Genomic DNA, 20,037 nt, shown 5'->3' on the forward strand with positions numbered 1-20,037 from the left:
ACGGACACAGCTTCCTATGAATATTTTATTTATGCAAAGAGCTGCATCACCCTGCACCTGTCGGTGATGGCGCATACGTGAGGTGAACTCAACTGCTTTCAACTTCATTTAAAATGCAGAATGAGAGGTCTCCCTCTTGTCCACAAGAGGGCACTGTTACACTCACAAACATACAGAGGTTCAATGTTTCTGTTTGTTGTGCTCTAAAACACGTACGCACGCACACACACAGTGTTGTTACACACACACAGTGTTCTGATAGACACTCACGTACACACAAAGTGTTTTTGTAGACACAGAAACACATTTACAGTGTTATTACAGACTTACAAGGGGACTGGACCTCTCCTCTCTCTCTCGTTTACTTCCGCTCCGTAGGAGGAGACTGTGTGCTACGTTTAGGGAAGTTGCACAATTTCGGAAATACCAGATTTACTGTTGTGTGTGTGTGTGTGTGAGATCAGTAAAACAGTGGCAGTGTCAGTGGAGTAGAGAAAAGACAAGGTGTGTGTCGGTTGTTCAACATGTCGATGTGACTGCAGGAGACACTGTATCTCACACCATGAACAACTCGGTAACTTCCGCTACTTATGTCCGGAACATCAGCCACAGTTCCCGTCGCAGGTTGTCGGATTTCCTGGACCCTCAAGACAGGTGGACAGACGTGGCGGTGTCCATACGGAAGCCGAGCGGGGACTTTAGGTACTCGCAGCAACACATCAGGTACGTTGTTATAGTTACAGTCACATGGTCCAGACACTGATTTAACCATGATTTAATACTATACCTGATACTATATATACAACCAACTGTCTGTCTGTCTGTCTGTCTATCTATCTATCTATCTATCTATCTATCTATCTATCTATCTATCTATCTATCTATCTATCTATCCATCCAACTGTCTACCTCTCATCCATTGATCCATCTATATTTCCCTATACCTATATTTCCCTTCCTTCCTGAATGCTTGCTTCTTCCTCTCATCATTTCTTCCTTCCTTCTATTTGATTTTCTCCCTCGTTCCTTCATTAATTTCTTTCATCACTCACCCCTCCCTCCTTGCATCCCTTCTTTTTTCCTTCCTTCCTTCCTTCCTTCCTTCCATCACTATCACCCTTCCTTCTTCCCTCCCTCCCTGCCATCTTCCATCCCATCTTCCTACCGCCCACCCTCCTTCCTTCCTCCCTCCCTCCTGCAGGAGGTTTCAGGGCCTGGTTGCTCAGGGCAGGAGTCCAACAGAGGAGCTGTTGAATGACTGGGGAACCACCAACAGTACAGTGGGGGAACTGGTGGACATTCTTAAGAGTCACAGGTTACTGGCCGCGGCTTCTGTCCTACTTCCTGGTATGTGTGATTAAAAGCTTCATCACATTCATTGATTGCATGACTTGCAGTTATATCACATATATACTGTAAATAGACTTTACTCCACTACATCCTGTGTATGTTTTAAGCTTGAATACAAATCTGCAAAATAAGTGCTACTATAAGCACATTGTCCCAGTCTATGTAAAAGTCATTTTATAATACACTCATGATTATTATTTCAGTATTTCACAAGAAGTAGGTTTTAAACAATGGTATAGTATCTCTTCCAAGAAAACTATCTTTCAGTTCAGTTTATAACAGACAATATGAACCAGACTTCATATCATTACCTGCATAACTGGACAGGGAAGAGCATGCATTTGATTTGTTCCCTGTTTGTTTTTTGTGACCACACACAGTGGAGGAAGCCTCCTCAGAAAAGCTGCAACAAGCGTCTCCTCCAGCAGCACAGACAGAGAGTGAGCTTCCGACCAGACTCCTGGAGGAGAGACAGACTCAGTATTCCCATGTCGGCTCCACTCGGCAGCCACAGACTCAGCAGCCACAGACTCGGCAGCCACAGACTCTGCAGCCACAGAATCTGCAGGAGAGCAGTGAACCTCGGGACACAGGCGACTGCACGTTTTACATCACAGTTTAAACACATTTTAAGATGGCCTCTTGAGACGTGTTGATGTAATCACATGTCATGAGGCAGATTTTGTTATTGCATGAATGATGATCTGCACGTGAGAGAATCACAGGACATGGACAAATTGTGATAATTGGTTGTCAATAGGCAGTGATGGAAGAAGAACTCATTTAATTGGCTCAATTAAAAGCAGCAATATTACAATGTGAAAATCCTGTAATCAGAATTTAGACAGATATGTTATCAGCGAATTGTACGTCAGGTATAAAGATAAAAAAAAAAATGGTCCAGTTTGATTAATATCTCAGTAGAAATGTGATTTTGGGTTGACTGTTGCTGGGATTTGAAATACTTACGCATACCATATATTGTTGGGAAGTATAATCTGTCATAATGGATCATATTTCTCCTTTTTTCTTTTGTGTATAACATTTTAAAAGTAACTTGGAAATATAAGTCAGTGTAAAAGAGTAGTAATTACCTCTAAATTTGAAGGACTACAAAGTACATAGTTAAATGAACATACAGTAATGTAAATATATTAGATATATTCAATGGAAAGTCCTCATAATTGTAAATTAGTACAGTGGCAGTGTAAATGTACTCATATACATTCAACTCCTACAAACAGGGCCGTTTTTATTCGTTCCTGAAAAGGTGACAGTAGCAAAACAAAAAATAAAACCTGGGATTCTTTACTTGATTGTCCAGCAGATGGCAGCAATGGGGCCTTAACCACTAAACTCCCCATGACAGTTCTCTGTGTTTCCCTCCTCAGGTTTCCCCAGCTTCTTGTACAATGAGCTGAAGGAGATCACGGGCAACTTTGACGACCGACCCATGTCAGACGGCGGCAGCCGCCTCGGAGAGGGAGGCTTCGGCACCGTGTACAAAGGGCTCCTGAACGACAAGCCTGTCGCAGTGAAAAAGCTGAATCCAGTGAGTCGACATATTTTCATTCTAAGCTCACAGATATCACATGATGTTGATACCATGAGTCATGATATTATCTCCTATAGATGGACAACACTTCCCTGGACGAGCTGCAGGTTCAGTTCTATCAGGAGATCCAAACTCTGAAAGTGTAAGTTTCATCTTCTGGCTCCGTCCCTGTTAATCTGTCAAAGTGACATAAACATTACAGGTTAGTGGCTGTAGCACACAAGGGGAACGGATTATTAACTTTTGGAAAAGCAGCCTGTGGAGAGTCGGGCATCACATTCATATGTTACAGATTAAATGGACACTTACACCCAATTATTTTAATGACTATCATAATTGGGAAGTAAATGTACTGCATTGATGTAGTGCTTCTGTAGTCTCCACTCACAGTGCTTTACACAAGAGGTCTCATTCACACAGCGCCTCTCTAACACACTCGTGGTCCCTCATTAGGGCAATGCAGGGTTCGGTATCTTGCTCAAGGACACTTCCTTTGACATTGAACCAATGAACGTCGGATTAGTGGACGACCGGCTTGACCTCTTGACCTCCTGACCTACAGCTGAGCAAAGTGTTCAAGGTCGGAATTTAATTTAGTGCGATAATTGAGGCTTTGTACAAACTAGAATTGCTGTACAGGAATCTTCATTAATTAAAGGTATAGTGAGAGTTTGGGAAACGTTGCTTGTCGTTTTAAAATGAGATTTAGCTTTGAGTCAAGGCTTTCGGCTTCACTCAGTCTGGTATCACCACCGCGTGTCTTGGTTTCATGGTGATATTGCCGTGTAACTGACCACAAGTCTTTTCCACGTCACTTGTGTCCACCGTGGGAATGCTAAAAAAAGGGGGGAGACGTCCTGATTAACAGCTGAGACTCACTCACGATTGGTCAAATGCTTGTAGGGGCGGGACCTTGATACCGCGCCACAATCACCTGATGTCACCAGCGTAAGTTGGCAGTACTCCGATATTCAATAATTTGGCTTGACTTTTGTCCAATGGGCGGAAGAGGAGATGTGACGTCCTTCTTTATGTACAGTCAATGATGTGAGACACATCTCTGTGAGTAAATGCAGCCGTGACTTGTTGACACTGTTTGTTCCACAGGTTGAAGCATGAGAACTTGGTGGACATGGTTGGGTTTTGCTGTGACGGAGAGCACCCGTGTGTGGTGTACGACTTCATGGCCAATGGATCTTTGCTTGACCGACTAGCGTGCTTGGTAAACACCGTCTGCAATACAGACTAGTAGTTTGTACTTTCACACAGATCATCCAGTGAGACGCTTTCTGTCCTTGTAGAATGATAGTCCTCCACTGTCCTGGCAACAGAGATGCGTGATAGGAGAGGGGACGGCAAGAGGCCTGGAGTATCTGCACAGCAACCATCATGTGCACAGAGATGTCAAAAGGTACAACACTTATTTTAAATGATGTTTGACAGTTTAGTAAATGCTCTCATTCAACAGTTAAATGAGAAAAAAGAAGTGGAAGCTACAGCTAGTAAGATTAGTTTAGGATAAAGAACACTTGTAGTTGTTTTGTCATTATATGTACAGATTGAAACAAACAGAGTACGATGTGTTCATCTGGTCAAAAAGTGGTTATTTTGGTATTTTCTCTTGTTAGTGCGAATATTCTGTTAGATGATAATCTTGTGGCGAAGATCTCCGACTTTGGGCTGACGAGAGCATCGGCCAAACGGACGTCGACGACCATGATGACAGAGAGGATTGTGGGAACCCGTGCATACATGGCGCCGGAGACCCTTAGAGGAGAGATCACCCCCAAATCTGATGTCTTCAGCTTTGGAGTGGTGAGCTTCCTGCAGACACACACACACACGGTCACACACATCTGCATGATACACACACTCGCAGCCAGACAAATGCAAAGCGCACACCGCACACACAAACACACACACACTCACAGCCAGACACATGCACGACACACATACACACACGGAGAAGGGGATACAGTGTCAGGAAAGGAGAAACTGCAAGTGTGCTGTAAAATATAGAACAGAGCTCAGCAGTTGAGGTGCAACGTTCTGCCAGAATACTGACACACACATAAAGCAGGACACAAACATGGGAGTATACATTTCCTACCCTTTGTGAACAGTTGTGTCTATTTTGTGTATCATCTGTCATTATTCAGACTAAAATTATTTTGAGGGACACAGCTGTATTCTATTAAAAGTGTTAAAAGTGTATTAAAAGCTACGAATGTGAAACATACAGTAACAAAGAAAAGTAAGTGAACTATTTGGCTTTATATATGTGCTTAAACATCATTTTTCACAGAGATGGTTTCTGTCATGTAGGAAGTTCTTGTCCCACTGAACAATGTTCAAGTAGGTTGGGATTAGATTTGATGATGTACAAATGATTGACAGCTGAGAGTGAGTAAAGATGGGTGGAGCGAGTCTATCAGCTGGATCTTGCTGCGGCTTCACCCCCCCCCCCCCCCCGGTCAATACTGTGCAAATGTGCAAGATGGCAGCAGCTGGATTCAGGCTATTTGGTTTAATATCTTAGTCGAGGAAAGAAGTGTGTGCTGTTAGCGTATGCACATCTTGCATTTGTCTGCACCTGTGCATTAAATGAAAATCAGATCAACTCTCTGTGAAGCAATAATCCAGAAATCCAGGTGATTCCAAATGGGTCACATACATTTTCCCCTTGTCTTTGCTCTGTATTATTCAGTGCATGACATTGGTTGAAAGACTTACAGGATCAGCGTTGTATGAACGTGCCTGACGTTCCGTATACAGCGTCAGCCTGTAAGCCTTGTTAGGACAGCTGTGCAAACAGTGCAGTGTCTGTGGAGGAACTTGGCACGTTGAGGGGCAATAAAGATTTCCTGTCGCCCGGAGCCGTGTGATTAACCCTGTGTCTTTATCTACAGGTGCTGCTGGAAATATTGTCTGGAATCCCGCCAGCCTGTGAGAACCGGGAGCCCCAGTTCTTGGTGAGCGGCACAAAAGAGGCTTTCACTGCTCGGCAACAGTTTGAGATTACGTCCAATTTGAAACTAACCATTTAATTAGTGCCGTGGCGTTATTAGTTACTAGTCATTCAATTTGACTGAGACTGATTTTCCAACTTATTTGGTTGAACTTGAACACTTCCCTCAGATGGAGGTGAGGTATGATATAGAGGACGAAGACGAGGACCTGACTCTGGACGACATCATAGACAAAAAGATGAGTGACTGGGAGCTGAGTCAGGTGGAGAACATCTACTCTTTGGCCTGTAACTGCCTCCATGACAGGAAAAACAGACGGCCGCACATCAATCAGGTACAGAGAAGAAACACGCTGACTGATATGAGGATGTGTGTGGTTTACCGCTGCCAATACTGATTAACAAAATGAGTTATTTGTCAGAAAACATAGTAAGTTGGAAATCGCTTTTGTAGTTTTGGGGTAATTCTGCAAAACATATAAACCAACAGACTCAGGTGAAAACATAAGCTCCTCGGCAAGGGACATAACATCACACACTTTGCATAAAGGTGTTTATGGTGATGCCCTTGTTTGTCCACACAAGTGAAGTCATAAAATAATGATGATAAAACTTTATTAGTGAAGCTTTTATCTAAACAAGCGTACACAGTGCTTTACTAAATACTTGGAACTAAACAACGCACAATCTGAAGAGTAGATCATTTAGTCATGGTGCCTATTTGATGATCAGCTTCTAAAAGTTTTAGAGAAGTTCAACCTTTGATCTCCTGCTGGTGCAGAAGGAAAAACCCCACAGTTGTGCTGTGAGGATCATTTATGTCTGAACATCCAGGAGCTGCTCACATTCAGCTTGGACCAATGAAATTATCTGTGCAACAGAATGTTTTCACCATCCATGCAGCCAAACCTTTAACTATTAATTTGTTGAGTTGAAATTGAGGTACTTTATTATTATATGGGATTTGCCATATCTGGGTCAGAGTTTTGTTCTGTAGCTGATGAGAGGATCTGTTCTCTATAAATGACCAAATTCAAATGTTTGTGTATTTTAATGTTATGAATTTGTGTGTTAACAGGTCCTGTCAGAGCTAAAGGGGGTCGTCAAAAGCATTTCACTGGATCTTCAGGCATAGCATCACTGAAAATGCAAGATGTGAAAACCTGCCCCACTCCTTCAATGCACTGATTGAAAAAACGTTTCTTAAACCCATTTAAATCGTTTTTTGATAATTGTGACAAAAAATACATTTGCGACAATATATATTTCTTAAGTATTGTAATTTTGTTTTTACATTTTATAAATAATTTAAAATTGTTCCAGTAAGAAGCTCAGTTAAAACAGTTGTGCAAGTGCAACTGCTACAAAACTATTGCACTGCAGTGTACAAGTTGAGCCTCAGGTGTCATCAGGTTTGATGGCTCAATAAATTGCTAATTCTGTTTTTCCTGCCATTGTTCCTGTATTAGCTGTGAAAAATAATAAAATAAAGGAAACCAACAAATTTATGATTTAAATATTTTTTATTCTTCTTCTTTTAAAAGAAAGGTTTGTAAGAAAACAAATAAGACCAAACATGATTTCTTTTTTCTATTATGACACGATGAATGTAAAGGGATTTTCCCTTTAAACATGAGGTGAGCTTAGTAGTTTGCCTAATATTAATCAGCAGACCAGTGGATGTGGCAACGTGTTGATCAAGGTAATTAATCAAAGAAATCCCTTTCTTTTTGCTTTGCGCTCCCTCATTAACGGGAACCAGCAAAGTGTGTGTAGCTTCCTCTTTGTGAAATCTGAGATGTATCGATGTTAATATTTCTGGAAGCCCCTGTTCTTTCCACTGCTCTCCTCACCGACACACCGACGTTCACCAGAACAGACTGTTTCTTCATCATAGAGCATCACACAGCTACAATATGTACATTTACAGCACTTGCATAGAAAAATAAGTTTCTCAGCAGATGATTTTTTTTTTTTCATGTAAACCACAGTTATATCAAAAAGAAGGAAAAATTGCTCCAATATAAAATGCACTGTTAAAATGAATCAACAGACACGAGTGGGATCATTCTTAATCTTCTTCTGCTTTGGAGCACCTCATTGTGCAAACAGTTGGAGACAAATTTAGAAACACAATAAACATGGAAACGTAACTGACACAGACTAAAGGAATGATAGTTAGGAATTTGAGCGTGTGAACTCAAAATGGGGGAAATTCATCATATTGGCGCAAGTTCACAGTCACATTAACGTTTTTCAAGTCTCAGACCTGGCAACAAGGGAAAAACCTCAAGTTTCGTTTGTGTGGGCCTCTTTGAATGAATTCTATTTTGTGAGTGTGCTAACATACATGAATATGCTTCCATTTGGAAAGCTGCAAATGGAAATTACTTAAGTGTGACATTGCTCAGTTGTCCTTGGCGTGCATAGTTGGGAAATTTGAGGTTGTCGTCTTATCCTTTTTAAACAAGCGTGTCAAATATGATTTCCCCCCATCACAGGAATGTTCCCCTGTGGAACGTGCTCAGGGTGAAGGGTGGTGGTCGGGTGCTGAGGTCTGTTTTAATCGTCCTCCTTTCCGTCTCCGGGTGGTCGGGTGATGCGGCGGAAGCCCTTCTTCCCCGCCGGGCCTTTGGGCTTGGCGAAGGCCTGCTTGTGTGCATGCTGCTTGGGATGCACCTCCTCGTACAGGAAGTCACTGGTCAACTCGTCACCGTTATCAATCTCCAACTGGAAAACAGACAGAAGCTATGAGCTGAAGAACCCGACTGCAAAACCCACTTCAACTCACACCAATGAAGGAATATATCTACTTCTTGACAATTATGGGTTTTTAATGAAAACACCTATAACAAATACCATTTCAAACTAAAGGGCTCATACTACTTACATTAACTCCTGAATATATTCATTAACTATCATCCTTATAGCTGTTGATGGCTTTTCTCTAGCGGCTTAAAAAGTTGTAATGGTTTCCATTATTTCATATTAGACTTTTTTTTGTCTGTAATGATCTCATTGGATTGAAATGGGCACGGCTCATATGAGAAAAAAGGAATGCCACATACTTTTGTACATAAACAAACATTAATCAATGTTGACAGTCAGATATTCTCGTATATGAGAAGCTGGAACTACTTTGGCTATTTCTGCTTGAATAATGACAATTAACAGATTATCCGGGTAATTATATTGTTAATCACATGACCTCTACATCCTTGCGATAAATTCTGCCTGATGAAATGTCTCTTACCTTTTTCTCAATCTCAATCTGCATCTTATTTTCCACCATGTCTACCAAAGGATTTTTGCAGCTGGAATACAGCATCCTCTCTCTGATGCTGCACTTGTACCCGGGCATAGAATAAATGAAGACTGGGAAAGAAAGAAGGACAATGTGAGGAACCGACGCCGAAACAACCGGGGTGTGTGTCGGCGGTTCAGAATGAGCCGTGAGAATCTATTCACCTGTGGACTCTAAGTAGTCGCCTTCATGGGAATGTTTGTAGAGGAAGAAGTGGTAACGTGCAGACTCTTTAGGGATTCTCATTGGCAGGTCCTTCAACTCTGTGGGATCAGTGTTGGACAACCGAATCAGCTCCTGCTCAGCGTCCACTTGCTGTTGGCAAAGGGAATAAAAAGTCTCTGTAAAGGTGGCTGGTGAGCGATGGTGATCACAAAGTCTCTGCTTTCAATAGAGGAACAATTTGGGAAATCCGGGTGTGGGCGATGAATCACAAGTCCTCTAAATCTCAGGTGTGTCTGAATAAAACATTGACTCAGTCGTTGCTGGTGTGCTGCTCTGCTGTCAGTGTTCAGTGGATAAAGGGAACAAAGCAAACTGCTTCCTTGAAAAGCTTTTATGCTGGGAAAAAAAAGGGAATGGAGACAAGGCCGCAAGTGGAACACAATTATGTCTTTGTACTTGTACGCTGATCAGATCCTGTGACATGAAGCCTTTGAATTTCAATGAGAAGAATGGACACAAAGGCTTTTGGGGGGAAAACAAGTCATTGTGTCAGCCCGTAAACAACTCCTGATCTAACACATCTCCATATCTCCAAACGACACAAGATAAAAAACGCTGACAGCACATTTACTATTTTAAATTTCTGACCCGGCAACGTCACTCATGATTTTCTCCGAGGAACTCACCAGCTGCACGTAGTTGATTCTCTTGTCTCTAAAACGTTCCAGTGCTGCGATGGCGTCTTTGTGAACAGGGAAAGCCACACCCTGCAGAGTCTGCTGCTTGGTGTCAACGCTGATGTCCGTCTGCACCTGAACACACCACAGACACACACAGTCATACATACCAGACACACATGAGTATGACTTAGCAAATAATTCATTCGTCTTAACAGATTAAAAAGTGATTTTTTTATTAATGTACATATTTCTGCAGTAACATGCTCACTAGAGAAAAGCTGGTATACAGTTCTCAGGTTATTATGTTCAAAACACTGGGGATGTTATATATACACAGAATATAAACAAATATAAACAAACACTGTATGCACACACTCATATGAAAGCAAATCATTCTGACACTAAGGCTCCGGATAATCTCCATTAATTATATGCAGAGGCTGAAGGTGAGAACCGAGTCAGAGGCTCTGGACATTCTCCGGACTATGTTTTTCCTGCCATGAACCAGTTTGCTTCTGAAAACAGCTTTAGTCGCCATTCTGACTATTCTTAGCTATGGGTAGAACAAATCTTTTCCACGGGTCAAAAAACCCACTAATTCCTGCTACCATCTGGCTTTGTCTGCAGTGACAGACAAAGATTCACTCGCGGGTCAAAATACTCTGCAGTAGACGCAGGTTTTAGTCGGTGCCGGCTCTGATCGGCAGTGATGGAAACATGACTACGAAAGGATCAAACAGATGTTCCATCAAAGCATTAACAAGTATCCACTGATAATTTTGGTTTCCAACACTTGTGAAATACAATAAACATTCGTTATTCCCTGGATCATGAAGTACAAGGTTTTACAGGTGCAACAAGCAGTGTGAATGCTGGAGCATGGTGATTACAGATGAGGTGCTGGTATCTGAAGTGACAAGGCACCGCCATGGAAATCACAGAAAACTGGAAATGCTGGGGGGGGGATTACACTGATGGATTGCATCTATTTTTAGAGCCCTGTTCCCACAAAATGAAATGCCGTTGAAACATGATTGAGCCTCTGATGCAGCTACCTCGCATACCAAAAAGGATTGTGGGTCTCTTATCCATCTGCTTAGTAGAAAAGGCAGGAAGTCTCCGAGGCACGGCAATGCTAAATATTTCAAAGCCTCTTTATTCATGCAGGCGGTACAGATTAATGGTATATTATCTTCCTACACCAGCTGGACAAGTGGGACGAGCGCAAAACCTCACTTCCTATTTGCTCTGCTGCTTTAAATTGACCACAGGGCCGGCAGGGCCTGCACTCCTCAAAGCACTTCCATATATGGTCGGATAGACAGTTCTTGTTAATGTGGTAGATGGGGAGAGCAGCAATTACAACAGGTTGAAATATGAAAAGGAGTTCATTTATAGCAACAAAGCTGATTTAGCTCTTTATCTGGTGGAGTCTATCTGATGCAGCCCTGCAGTGTAAATACTGCCAGCGTCATTAGCATAGTGGATATCACATTACTGTAGTTATCCCTGCTACAGACAAAGGCAAAGCACAATGATACAGATCACCTGAGTGCCGTGCAGAATCAATGGAGGGGAATCCAAGCTACAGAGCCCTCTCCTTTGCATTTATCTCTCCCAACATGGAAATATTTGACACTTACGCTCATAGAGCTGCTCTTAATGTATTATAGTATGATCTTTTGGGTTCAGAGCAGGACTTGATTTCACGTACAGATTTTGTGATGCTCTCGCTCAAAATCCTGTGCTCACACTCAAATAGGCTTGTGCTTTGATTTCCTGTGACTCTCTACTTCATCCCTTGCACTCACGAAACGTCTGCTCTCTAATTTTTTTCTTTCAATATTCTCGCAATGGAATTGTCCCGCCCCCGTTTTGATAACTTTTGCTGTTGGTTCTGTTCACATAAAACTAAGGGGGAAAAAAGAAACAAGGTAGCGTTTATTATATTTTAAAAGTTACTAGCAACAGTATCTTAATAACGTAAACATCTTAATATAGTCAGGTGTCGTCGTTTTTCTTCAAGCACACTGACGGGAAGTCAGTGTAAACCATTGAGTGAACACAGCTTTAGTTACTGCCCTTACAAGACTCTCAAAAATGTAAAAGCTAACACACCCAAAATGACGGCAGGAAATTTGTAGAAAAAAATTACAAGAGCAGCAGAAAAAAAAAGCAACAGCAGAGGAGAAACGTGAGAGCAGGAAATATAAGCACAAGCAGAGAGTGTTTGGTGCGATTGAAGGGTTTTGAGTGAAAGCATTACAAAAACCGAACGTCAGATCAATAAGTCCTGCCCTCAAACTGAGATCCGTTCAAAAAAATTAAGTATTTAACCACTTTGTTGCTCAAGCTGAAAAATGTGGTAAATACTGTAAACAAGACATTTTATGGCACTATTAGAGCAAGCTGTTCCAGCCTAATAGATTCATCCAGGCCAACATCCTGCTGTTCTAACGCATCAGCATCTTTGCCGAGAGTTGATACTGCCAGACAAGCATATGTACACTTGCACTGCTGCTGACCTTCAGCTTGTTTGGGAGTATGCATACTATTGCTGAGCCAGCCTTCATTGATACTCAGCATGTTTCTGGTGGGGATCTAATGTTCACACACAGGAGCTGTGATCAGGAGGAATATACTGCAATGAGCTGAAGTAAACTGAGGCGTCATTGTGAAAGGATGACTTAGTGACATCTCTTCTCAGAACTGAAAGTAAGAACAAGCCAAAGTAAGAACAAGCCAAAAATACACCCACTTCAGAGCTGTACAACAGGTATTAGTATCTGTATCCACAGGCAATGTGAAGTACACCATTCCCTCTAAGATGATCCCAAATGCCGATGAGCAACAAATGGGACGCGTATGTGTCTTTTGCATGTCTATGTGTACATTTACCTCATTAAGTTTAATCCGTCTCAGTTCCTCCTCTGCTGCAGTGAGAGGCAAGGGCGCTGCCTGTGAGATCAGATATTTCCTGTATCCACTGAGATTCATTTCATCCTGGGGACCAAAGAAATTGCACAATAATTAACTTTGTTTAGAACTTTGCAGAGCATAAATAGCAGCTCCAGCTTTATTACATACAACACCATCTTAAAAACAAGGGTTGAAGCAATATTTTAAATATGTTCACAGAGGATCAATTCTAATATGTAGTGGGAGTTTGTTCTAAATCATTAATTTCAGAAGCAGTATCACCGAAATTTATTGCAGTTTTTGTGTGGCACGTTCAGCAAGGCAGCACTTAGCGACCTCAGTAAGCAGAAAGGAACATAACTTACTGGAGAGTCTGAAAGAAAAGATCGTGCAAGGTTGTTTGGGACTTTAAAAACAAGTAAGAGAATTTAATCAAAAGAGAATCTATCTTCAGCGTATCTGGCCACCAGCTAATACTGGTGTGATATATCCTCATTTCCTGGTGAAGTTGCACCAATGATTCATGTTAATTTTTTTGGGGGAAACCAGTATAGATTGCATTACTATAATCTAGGCCTGAGAGTAGGGGTCAGCGTGGGTCGGTTTCATAGCATCCTCTAGAGAGAGTTCGGATTGGACTCTTGCAATGTTTCTAAAGGCTATTTGTTGTCAAGGATGTCAATCACAAGTGACACAGCTATAAACACTTCCCGTTAACTGAAGGTCATCTTGTTAAAATAAAACATCTGATGCTTCTCAGTGAAGCTTGAGTACAGTAAGGAACTCTGACCAACCTTCATGGTTCCAAAAATCTCATCCTTGATGTGGCCGCCTCCAAACTCCTTCTTCAGTGTGGCTCTCGTGGCAGCGTATAACATTTTATGTCGCACCTTGAAGAAAATAGAGAAAATTATTGTTATTTCAACTTTCATTTTGCTTTGTTGTTTCTTACAGTCTCTTATAGGACATACAAAACCGATACAGGATGTAAAAGGTAGTAATCATGTTACTTTATATGCCTGAATGTAACTGAAATTGTGCATCATGTTGCTTATAATCTTGCAAGGTGATTAAAGGTGACCCGGGTTTTCGTGTTAATAGATATGTTTTTGTTGACGTTGTGTTAAACAAATGCGTTAAAAAAAAAAAAATCTCCCTCATGATACAATAGTCAAATTCTTGATTGTTTGGAAAACTGCTTTTTTTCTGGGGCAACAGACACAAAAATGAAAAAGAAAACAAATATCTCCTAGTGTGAAAGCGGTGTCACAAACAAAGATGTCAACGGTGTTGCGGTGCTGTAAACAAATTTACATTATCTACGCAGCGTAGTTAATACATTACTTCCTGCCTCTGTCTGCTCACCTTAATAATGTGGAGGAACACACTAAATCAATTCAGCCTAAGCAGCAGCGTTCTGTGGTTGTGTAATAATTTTGCAACTTCCAGACAAGCCTCAACATGAATCACTGTGCTTTGAGCTGCAGGGCAGGAATGTGGAGCTCAGCTATGTCTTTAAGAAAGTTTGAGTGCTCCAATATCCAGCATGGTATTTATTTATTTGTCATGCCTGTTTTGAATGGCTGTGACTCTCCACTACAGGTGGTTCATCAAGTTTCACTGAAACCCAATGACAATTGACTGATGAGCCATTGTATGAGGCAAGAACACAAGAGATGCAAAACACACATTTGAATAACAGGGAACCAACATGCTGTGTCACCTAAAAGCACTATGAGTGTGAATATAGAGGCTTCATCTTGGCTATTTAGGGTTAGGGTTACTAGGGTTTTCGACTAGTGTCCAGCATTTTAGTTTAGAATCAGAAATAATTGACCTTCATACCAACGCACGTATATCACATGGACATTTACACACACTAGTCATGCATGTGCTCGTGCAAAACGGGAAGCAAATAGTTCACGGTGCAACCGGATGCTTTGTTCGTGAAAATAGCGGCTAAAAGAAGAACCAGGGATTTATTTTCTTAGACAAATGACAAGATGAAACACTTCCTATTTAATTTCCATGTGAAATTTTCCTCTGTTTGTAAAGTCATGATTGTCGAGTAGTGTCTGTCTGTCATTGTTTCCAAAAGTCTCTGTTTAAGGGACTCAAAAACTGAGGAATGTGGACACCAGGCATTAACAGAGCAAAAGTAATGTGTTTTAAATCTAACATGTATAAGTGTTAGAGATGAGAAATTATGGGTTAGCGACATGCTATATGGAAAACCCCAAAATTGGTCCCATATTTAGATTTTAAGAGGTCTGGTACTGGTGCCAGCATGTATACAGTTTTTTCTGCTAACACGAACACAGAGTTGCTGCCTTGATGTGGTAAACCCCGCCCGTCTGGTCCTCGGAGCAGTGGAGGGAAAATACCATGTGGCGTGGACAGCTATTCATTAAAGCCAGCGGTTGTCTTACGATGGATCGGTCTGGTGACCAGGCCAGGAAGATCCACTCGTAGCCCTGGTTGTTAGTGGAGTCCAGCCGGTAGACAACATAGCAGGGCACATCGTCCTCGAGGAGCGGCAGCACTATGGAATCATACTCCTGGTCCCATTTCTTTGACGCTTTCCTGGTGGCGCCCAGAGTCAGCTGCTCTGAAAGTCCATGTGTGAAAAAAAATGTATTGGAGTACAGCGTGTATTTGTTGGTCGTGTAAACATTCAAAATATAGAGGCAGTTGGGAAGAGGTATTTGTTGAGAGTTTTCTTGGCAGAGGTAGCTGTAAACAACCTGCAGGACTCGGGGACACTGCTTACCATCCTCAATGACGATCTTTAAGGCCCGGTATTGGTCTCCGGTCTTGGCACTGGCAAAGATATCTTTCACATCATTACCCGCTGGGAAAAAAACACACAGGAGAAAATCAGTCTCCGTTTTGAATTGGACGATTGACAATTCTACCATTTTAGGCCCTGGATTATACATATTCATCTGAAAGCTTCATGAATCATAAAAACCTGTGGAAACCACCAGATGTTATACATTGCAAAAAGAACATACAATGTACACTGTTCCTACATCTACACAATGACAACAAATACTCTAAATTCCTAGATATGATAACGAGACTGCAAAAGCCTACAATTATTGTCTTCCAATGATTCACTCAGGAACACTTAACTAATCCAGATGTGCCTGAAGGCGGGCTGACAACCTTTGACCCCAAGCCCAGGCCTAGTAAATCCTGTCTCCAACTTGCATTCAAGCCAGCATTTAAATGTTTTTTTAAATACTCATGTTTCTAAGATTCTCTATTAACTATTTTAATTAATATCTAAATTTATTTTGTATTGTCATATTGCATTCACATTTTGAACTGATTTTTTTTATCTTATGTGAACATCTTTGAATTGCCTTGCTGTTAAAATGTGTCATACAAACAATAAACTAGCCTTGCCTTCCATATGATTCATGTTTCTTTTTTAGATAAATGTTTCCTAGCACACAAACAGGAAGGACAAATATTAGACATCAACATTGTTTTAACCTTTTCGCACAGTGTAAGGTAACTCATGATAAATATTTATTTAAACTCTTTCAGTGATGTAAAGACTTCTATGAGCGTAAAGTGAGCAATCTGGACACAAGTCTCAACACAAGATATAATATTCAAACTCATATGACGGGTTAATTACTGGTAAAAACACATGTAGCACAGGGTTAATACGCATATTTACAATCTCTGCATTCCTCCTGCGTTTGAATTATTGTCTGAGTTAACTTTCACTTGGTTCGCCCTCTGAATCCAACAGCATAGTGTGTGTGTAATAACAGTGCATGTGTCTGTGGGGCTCCTGTAGGGTCTGTAACAGTGTGTCCCACCATGCAGAAACCCATCTGTACAACAACACGGAGCCGCAGGGCTCCCCTCACGTTAAAGTGAACACCGGCCGCAGTTTGTTTAAATAAAGGCGTCGCCCTTCCATTCAGAGGCTAAACTAACCCTCCAGTGTTCGAGCTTCGTGTGGAGAATACAACCCCTCGCAGCACCGAGAGGAAACAATGGCTGTGATTCCTGCGTGTGACTACTGACTCAGAGATAATGTCTCCCGGTCCAGAGAAGTGACCAGACAGACACATCACGGCGGCTCTCGGCTAGCTAGGAGTGGCTAGCTAACTTCGTGCTAGCTCTCCTCTCGCTGCAGTTGAATTGTTGCAGGTGCTAAAGCTCGCCCCGGGGTCGCACGCTCGCGCAATGAATAAGACAAAAAGCCACACGCACACGCAGACAGAGTCGCGTGAGGGCAGAGACACGCGCGTACCTTGAATGCCCGTCTGATGTGACATTGTGCCGTTCGTCGGGTGAGGAGCTGCTGATGTCGCTGATCAGGAGAAACCAGGGCAGAGAAGCAGGAAGTGGACTACACAGACAAGAGCCGCCCCCCCGCTCTGACGTCAGCGAACTCCAAATCACATGTCACACTGTTGTCTAAACTTAATCCCAGTTTTTACCTATATAATCAATACTAAATAAATGTATTAAAACGTCCTTGTATACGTTAGTATAATGAATGTAGGGGTTAAAGCTTCTGCAGTCCTCAATGGAAGTCAATTGAGGGACACACAACTTTTTTTTAAATAACACATCATATCCTAATATACAATTGGAATAATTTTAAATGATGCTGTTAGAGTGGTGGCTGGTTTCCTGAGCTCTGTTTGAATAACAACTCCCACAACCATCACCACTTCATTATTATTAATAATTACTTACCACCACTACTGCTATTGATATTTATATTACTATTACTCCTACTACTACTATTATTACCACAATCACTACTACTAATACTGCTACTACTACTGCATCCAAACTACTCGCATAACTGTTAGGCCTTATACCATAACCTGCTGCTGTTGCCGCACTACTGTTGATAGGACTATTATTTAAACAACATTTATATACTAATGTTCAAACACGTATGGTAACGTGGGCAAAGAAACGTAGACCTATATGTATAAATATGAATTTGTTGGGACAAAGAAAGTCAAGAGGTATTTTGTATTTTCTGATTTTAATGTAGTTCTGTGATCAGTGTTAACAGATTTCCGCCTCTCGTGGCAGCAGATCCCATAAGTAGTGAAATCCTGGAACATCTGTCTCTGCTCTGTCCCTCCTTCCTTTCGCTTAATATATAAATAAAGAGATTTCATAGCAACACAATCGTCCTGACCCCAGAGGGAATCCAACTCAGCGTCAACCACAGTAATTACAGGTGCACCCATACCGGAAACAGTGGGAATCAGTCTTCAAAATAAGGGTTTGTTACTATCGTGATAATTACTACAACTCAAGTCCAGTGCCTCAAGTAAAAGTTGCAATTCAATGATTATAACAAAGCTCACACAAATAATGTATCAAAGACGTGAATTATACATTTATCTGGTAAGTTATTTATAGCACCGACATGGCTGATATTTAGTTGGAAATGTGTATATCAATTACAGTTGTATAAATATATATAACTGTTCACGCTGAACACTGAACATTTCCACAAAAACTACAGGCACAGTACTGATTATAGCGAAAATAATCCATCCATTATTAACCTACAAAACCAATGCTAAAAGATAAACTAACACAGTAGCTCATGCAATATCTGTGAAATTAAAAAGTAAAAAAATATGCACGTTATAAGTTGGTTGATTTGTTTATATGTCGATTTGTTGATAGTTGAATGAATTGCATATTGATTGAAAAAAACGACCGTCTTCTTCAACACGTTTTATTTTGAAAGGTGTGGACGGAAGTGGTGTGTAAATACGTCTCTATCTTGTCACTGATGAATCAACGTGTTTCGGCCACATTGCTTTACCCTGATGCTGTGTTCGCCGAGTGGATCCACACATCTGCATCCATCAGCTCCACATCAGCAGGCTCCTGTCAGCAGCCCCGCACCCTGCACCGCCCGCCCGCCCGGCCGGCGGGAACCCGCTGACGAAGCACCGCCCGGCTGCGCTGTAGCCCGCCCGGCGCGCGGACTCTCCAGGACAATGGCAGAGGATTTGGGGAGGGGGGCGCCTCAGTCGGGTACCAACAACAGGTCGCATGGATAATCCCGCATCAGCAGCCAGTGTTCGGGGTGATCAGAGCGCCGCCGTCGGTCTGATGTGGCTGGAGAGCCGTGCGGGGCTCCACGTCCTGGCTGCGCTCTGAGGAAGAGGAGGAGGAGGAGAGCGGCGTGGAGCAGGTGCGTTCACGGTTTCATCCTCCGCACATGCACACATGACACCGGGCTGTAATATCTTTGGTGGGACAGGTGAGGCAGGTAGGATTGTTACATGGTTTTGGCTCGTCCCCGATGTGCCGGGCTACGCCGACGTTGAAGTTGTGTAATCGGATGAAGCCAGCGGAGTATGTTGTGTTTCTCGTGGGGTCTTGCGATGTGACATCTGGCGTCATCAGGGTTGTGACAGCACGGAGGATGTGAGTGGTCGCACACTCCTGGCCCTGTGCTCAGCAGAGGTCCATTCAGAAACTACTGGAACTCACACAGAGAATGGGCTTCCTGTGGGACAGAAACGTCTTTCTGATGGTTAAAGGAGAGGGACCTAGGACCATGGACATGATGATGTCACAAGGTAGGCCTGGATGATTTGGCCTTAACTGATACCAGGATTAAACCGTTTTGTAAATATAGAGATAAGTGTCACATTATAAGTCTGATTCTTGCTCCCAATTGATGGTTGTGGTTTTAAACTCTGACAAACAGTAAAAAATCCGCAAAACAAATCAACTCTTCAGTGACTAATAACTATTATCAATTAAGCTCACAATTACAGTGCTAAACAAAATGCGACTTACATTTTTAGTACACTCAACATTTTTTTTTTTATGAGGGGCCATTTAGGGGTTCAATATCTTTGATTTATTGCCCAGACCTATCGCAGAGCTAATTCAACTTTCTATTAGATGATTTCTAGCAGTGTTTGGGTTAAAGCCTACCACCATATGAAATACTGTAGCCCCAGGTGTTCTCTGGAGAGTCCTCCTCTGTCTTCTAATTATTGCAATACAATTTTCATCTATAGCAATACAATGCATTTTGTAGCTCCCCTCCAGTTGAAACACGACCACAAGG

The 20,037-nt window shown here is 41.9% G+C and overlaps 2 protein-coding genes across 3 annotated transcripts; one reads left to right on the forward strand and one right to left on the reverse strand.

Annotated features, from left to right (window-relative positions):
- The first annotated feature begins 426 nt into the window (after window positions 1-426).
- Window positions 427-7,390, forward strand: irak4 (interleukin-1 receptor-associated kinase 4). Of its 2 annotated transcripts, none has more exons than XM_062389444.1 (11): window positions 427-723; window positions 1,202-1,347; window positions 1,731-1,949; window positions 2,742-2,902; window positions 2,983-3,047; window positions 4,013-4,127; window positions 4,207-4,316; window positions 4,534-4,720; window positions 5,815-5,877; window positions 6,044-6,208; window positions 6,952-7,390. In XM_062389444.1, exons 1-11 carry the CDS (start codon window positions 563-565, stop codon window positions 7,006-7,008), a joined length of 1,449 nt encoding a protein of 482 aa, XP_062245428.1. In that variant the 5' UTR covers window positions 427-562; the 3' UTR covers window positions 7,009-7,390. The 2 variants fall into 2 exon arrangements, with proteins under 2 accessions (XP_062245428.1, XP_062245429.1); XM_062389445.1 differs by having other exon boundaries at window positions 1,731-1,943.
- twf1a (twinfilin actin-binding protein 1a) lies at window positions 7,378-17,334 on the reverse strand. Its single transcript, XM_062389446.1, has 9 exons — window positions 17,218-17,334; window positions 15,712-15,792; window positions 15,371-15,549; window positions 13,736-13,831; window positions 12,921-13,025; window positions 10,029-10,154; window positions 9,342-9,492; window positions 9,127-9,248; window positions 7,378-8,603 (listed from the first exon to the last, which is right to left on the reverse strand). Exons 1-9 carry the CDS (start codon window positions 17,240-17,242, stop codon window positions 8,436-8,438), a joined length of 1,053 nt encoding a protein of 350 aa, XP_062245430.1. The 5' UTR covers window positions 17,243-17,334; the 3' UTR covers window positions 7,378-8,435.
- Window positions 17,335-20,037: the final 2,703 nt, after the last annotated feature.

The sequence above is a fragment of the Platichthys flesus genome, chromosome 6, assembly GCF_949316205.1.
Source record: "Platichthys flesus chromosome 6, fPlaFle2.1, whole genome shotgun sequence".
Taxonomy (NCBI): Eukaryota; Metazoa; Chordata; class Actinopteri; order Pleuronectiformes; family Pleuronectidae; genus Platichthys; species Platichthys flesus.

Excerpts from the sequence above, each read along its gene's own strand:
- twf1a (XM_062389446.1), bottom strand. The coding sequence starts at position 17,242 with ATGTCACATCAGACGGGCATTCAAG. Across the intron at positions 13,832-15,370 it reads GGTCACCAGACCGATCCATC|GTGCGACATAAAATGTTATA; the intron begins GTAAGACAACCG and ends ATTTTCTTCAAG. Across the intron at positions 9,249-9,341 it reads CGACTACTTAGAGTCCACAG|TCTTCATTTATTCTATGCCC; the intron begins GTGAATAGATTC and ends TTTCTTTCCCAG.
- irak4 (XM_062389444.1), top strand. The coding sequence starts at position 563 with ATGAACAACTCGGTAACTTCCGCTACTTATGTCCGGAACATCAGCCAC. Across the intron at positions 5,878-6,043 it reads ACCGGGAGCCCCAGTTCTTG|ATGGAGGTGAGGTATGATAT; the intron begins GTGAGCGGCACA and ends CACTTCCCTCAG. Across the intron at positions 6,209-6,951 it reads GACGGCCGCACATCAATCAG|GTCCTGTCAGAGCTAAAGGG; the intron begins GTACAGAGAAGA and ends GTGTGTTAACAG.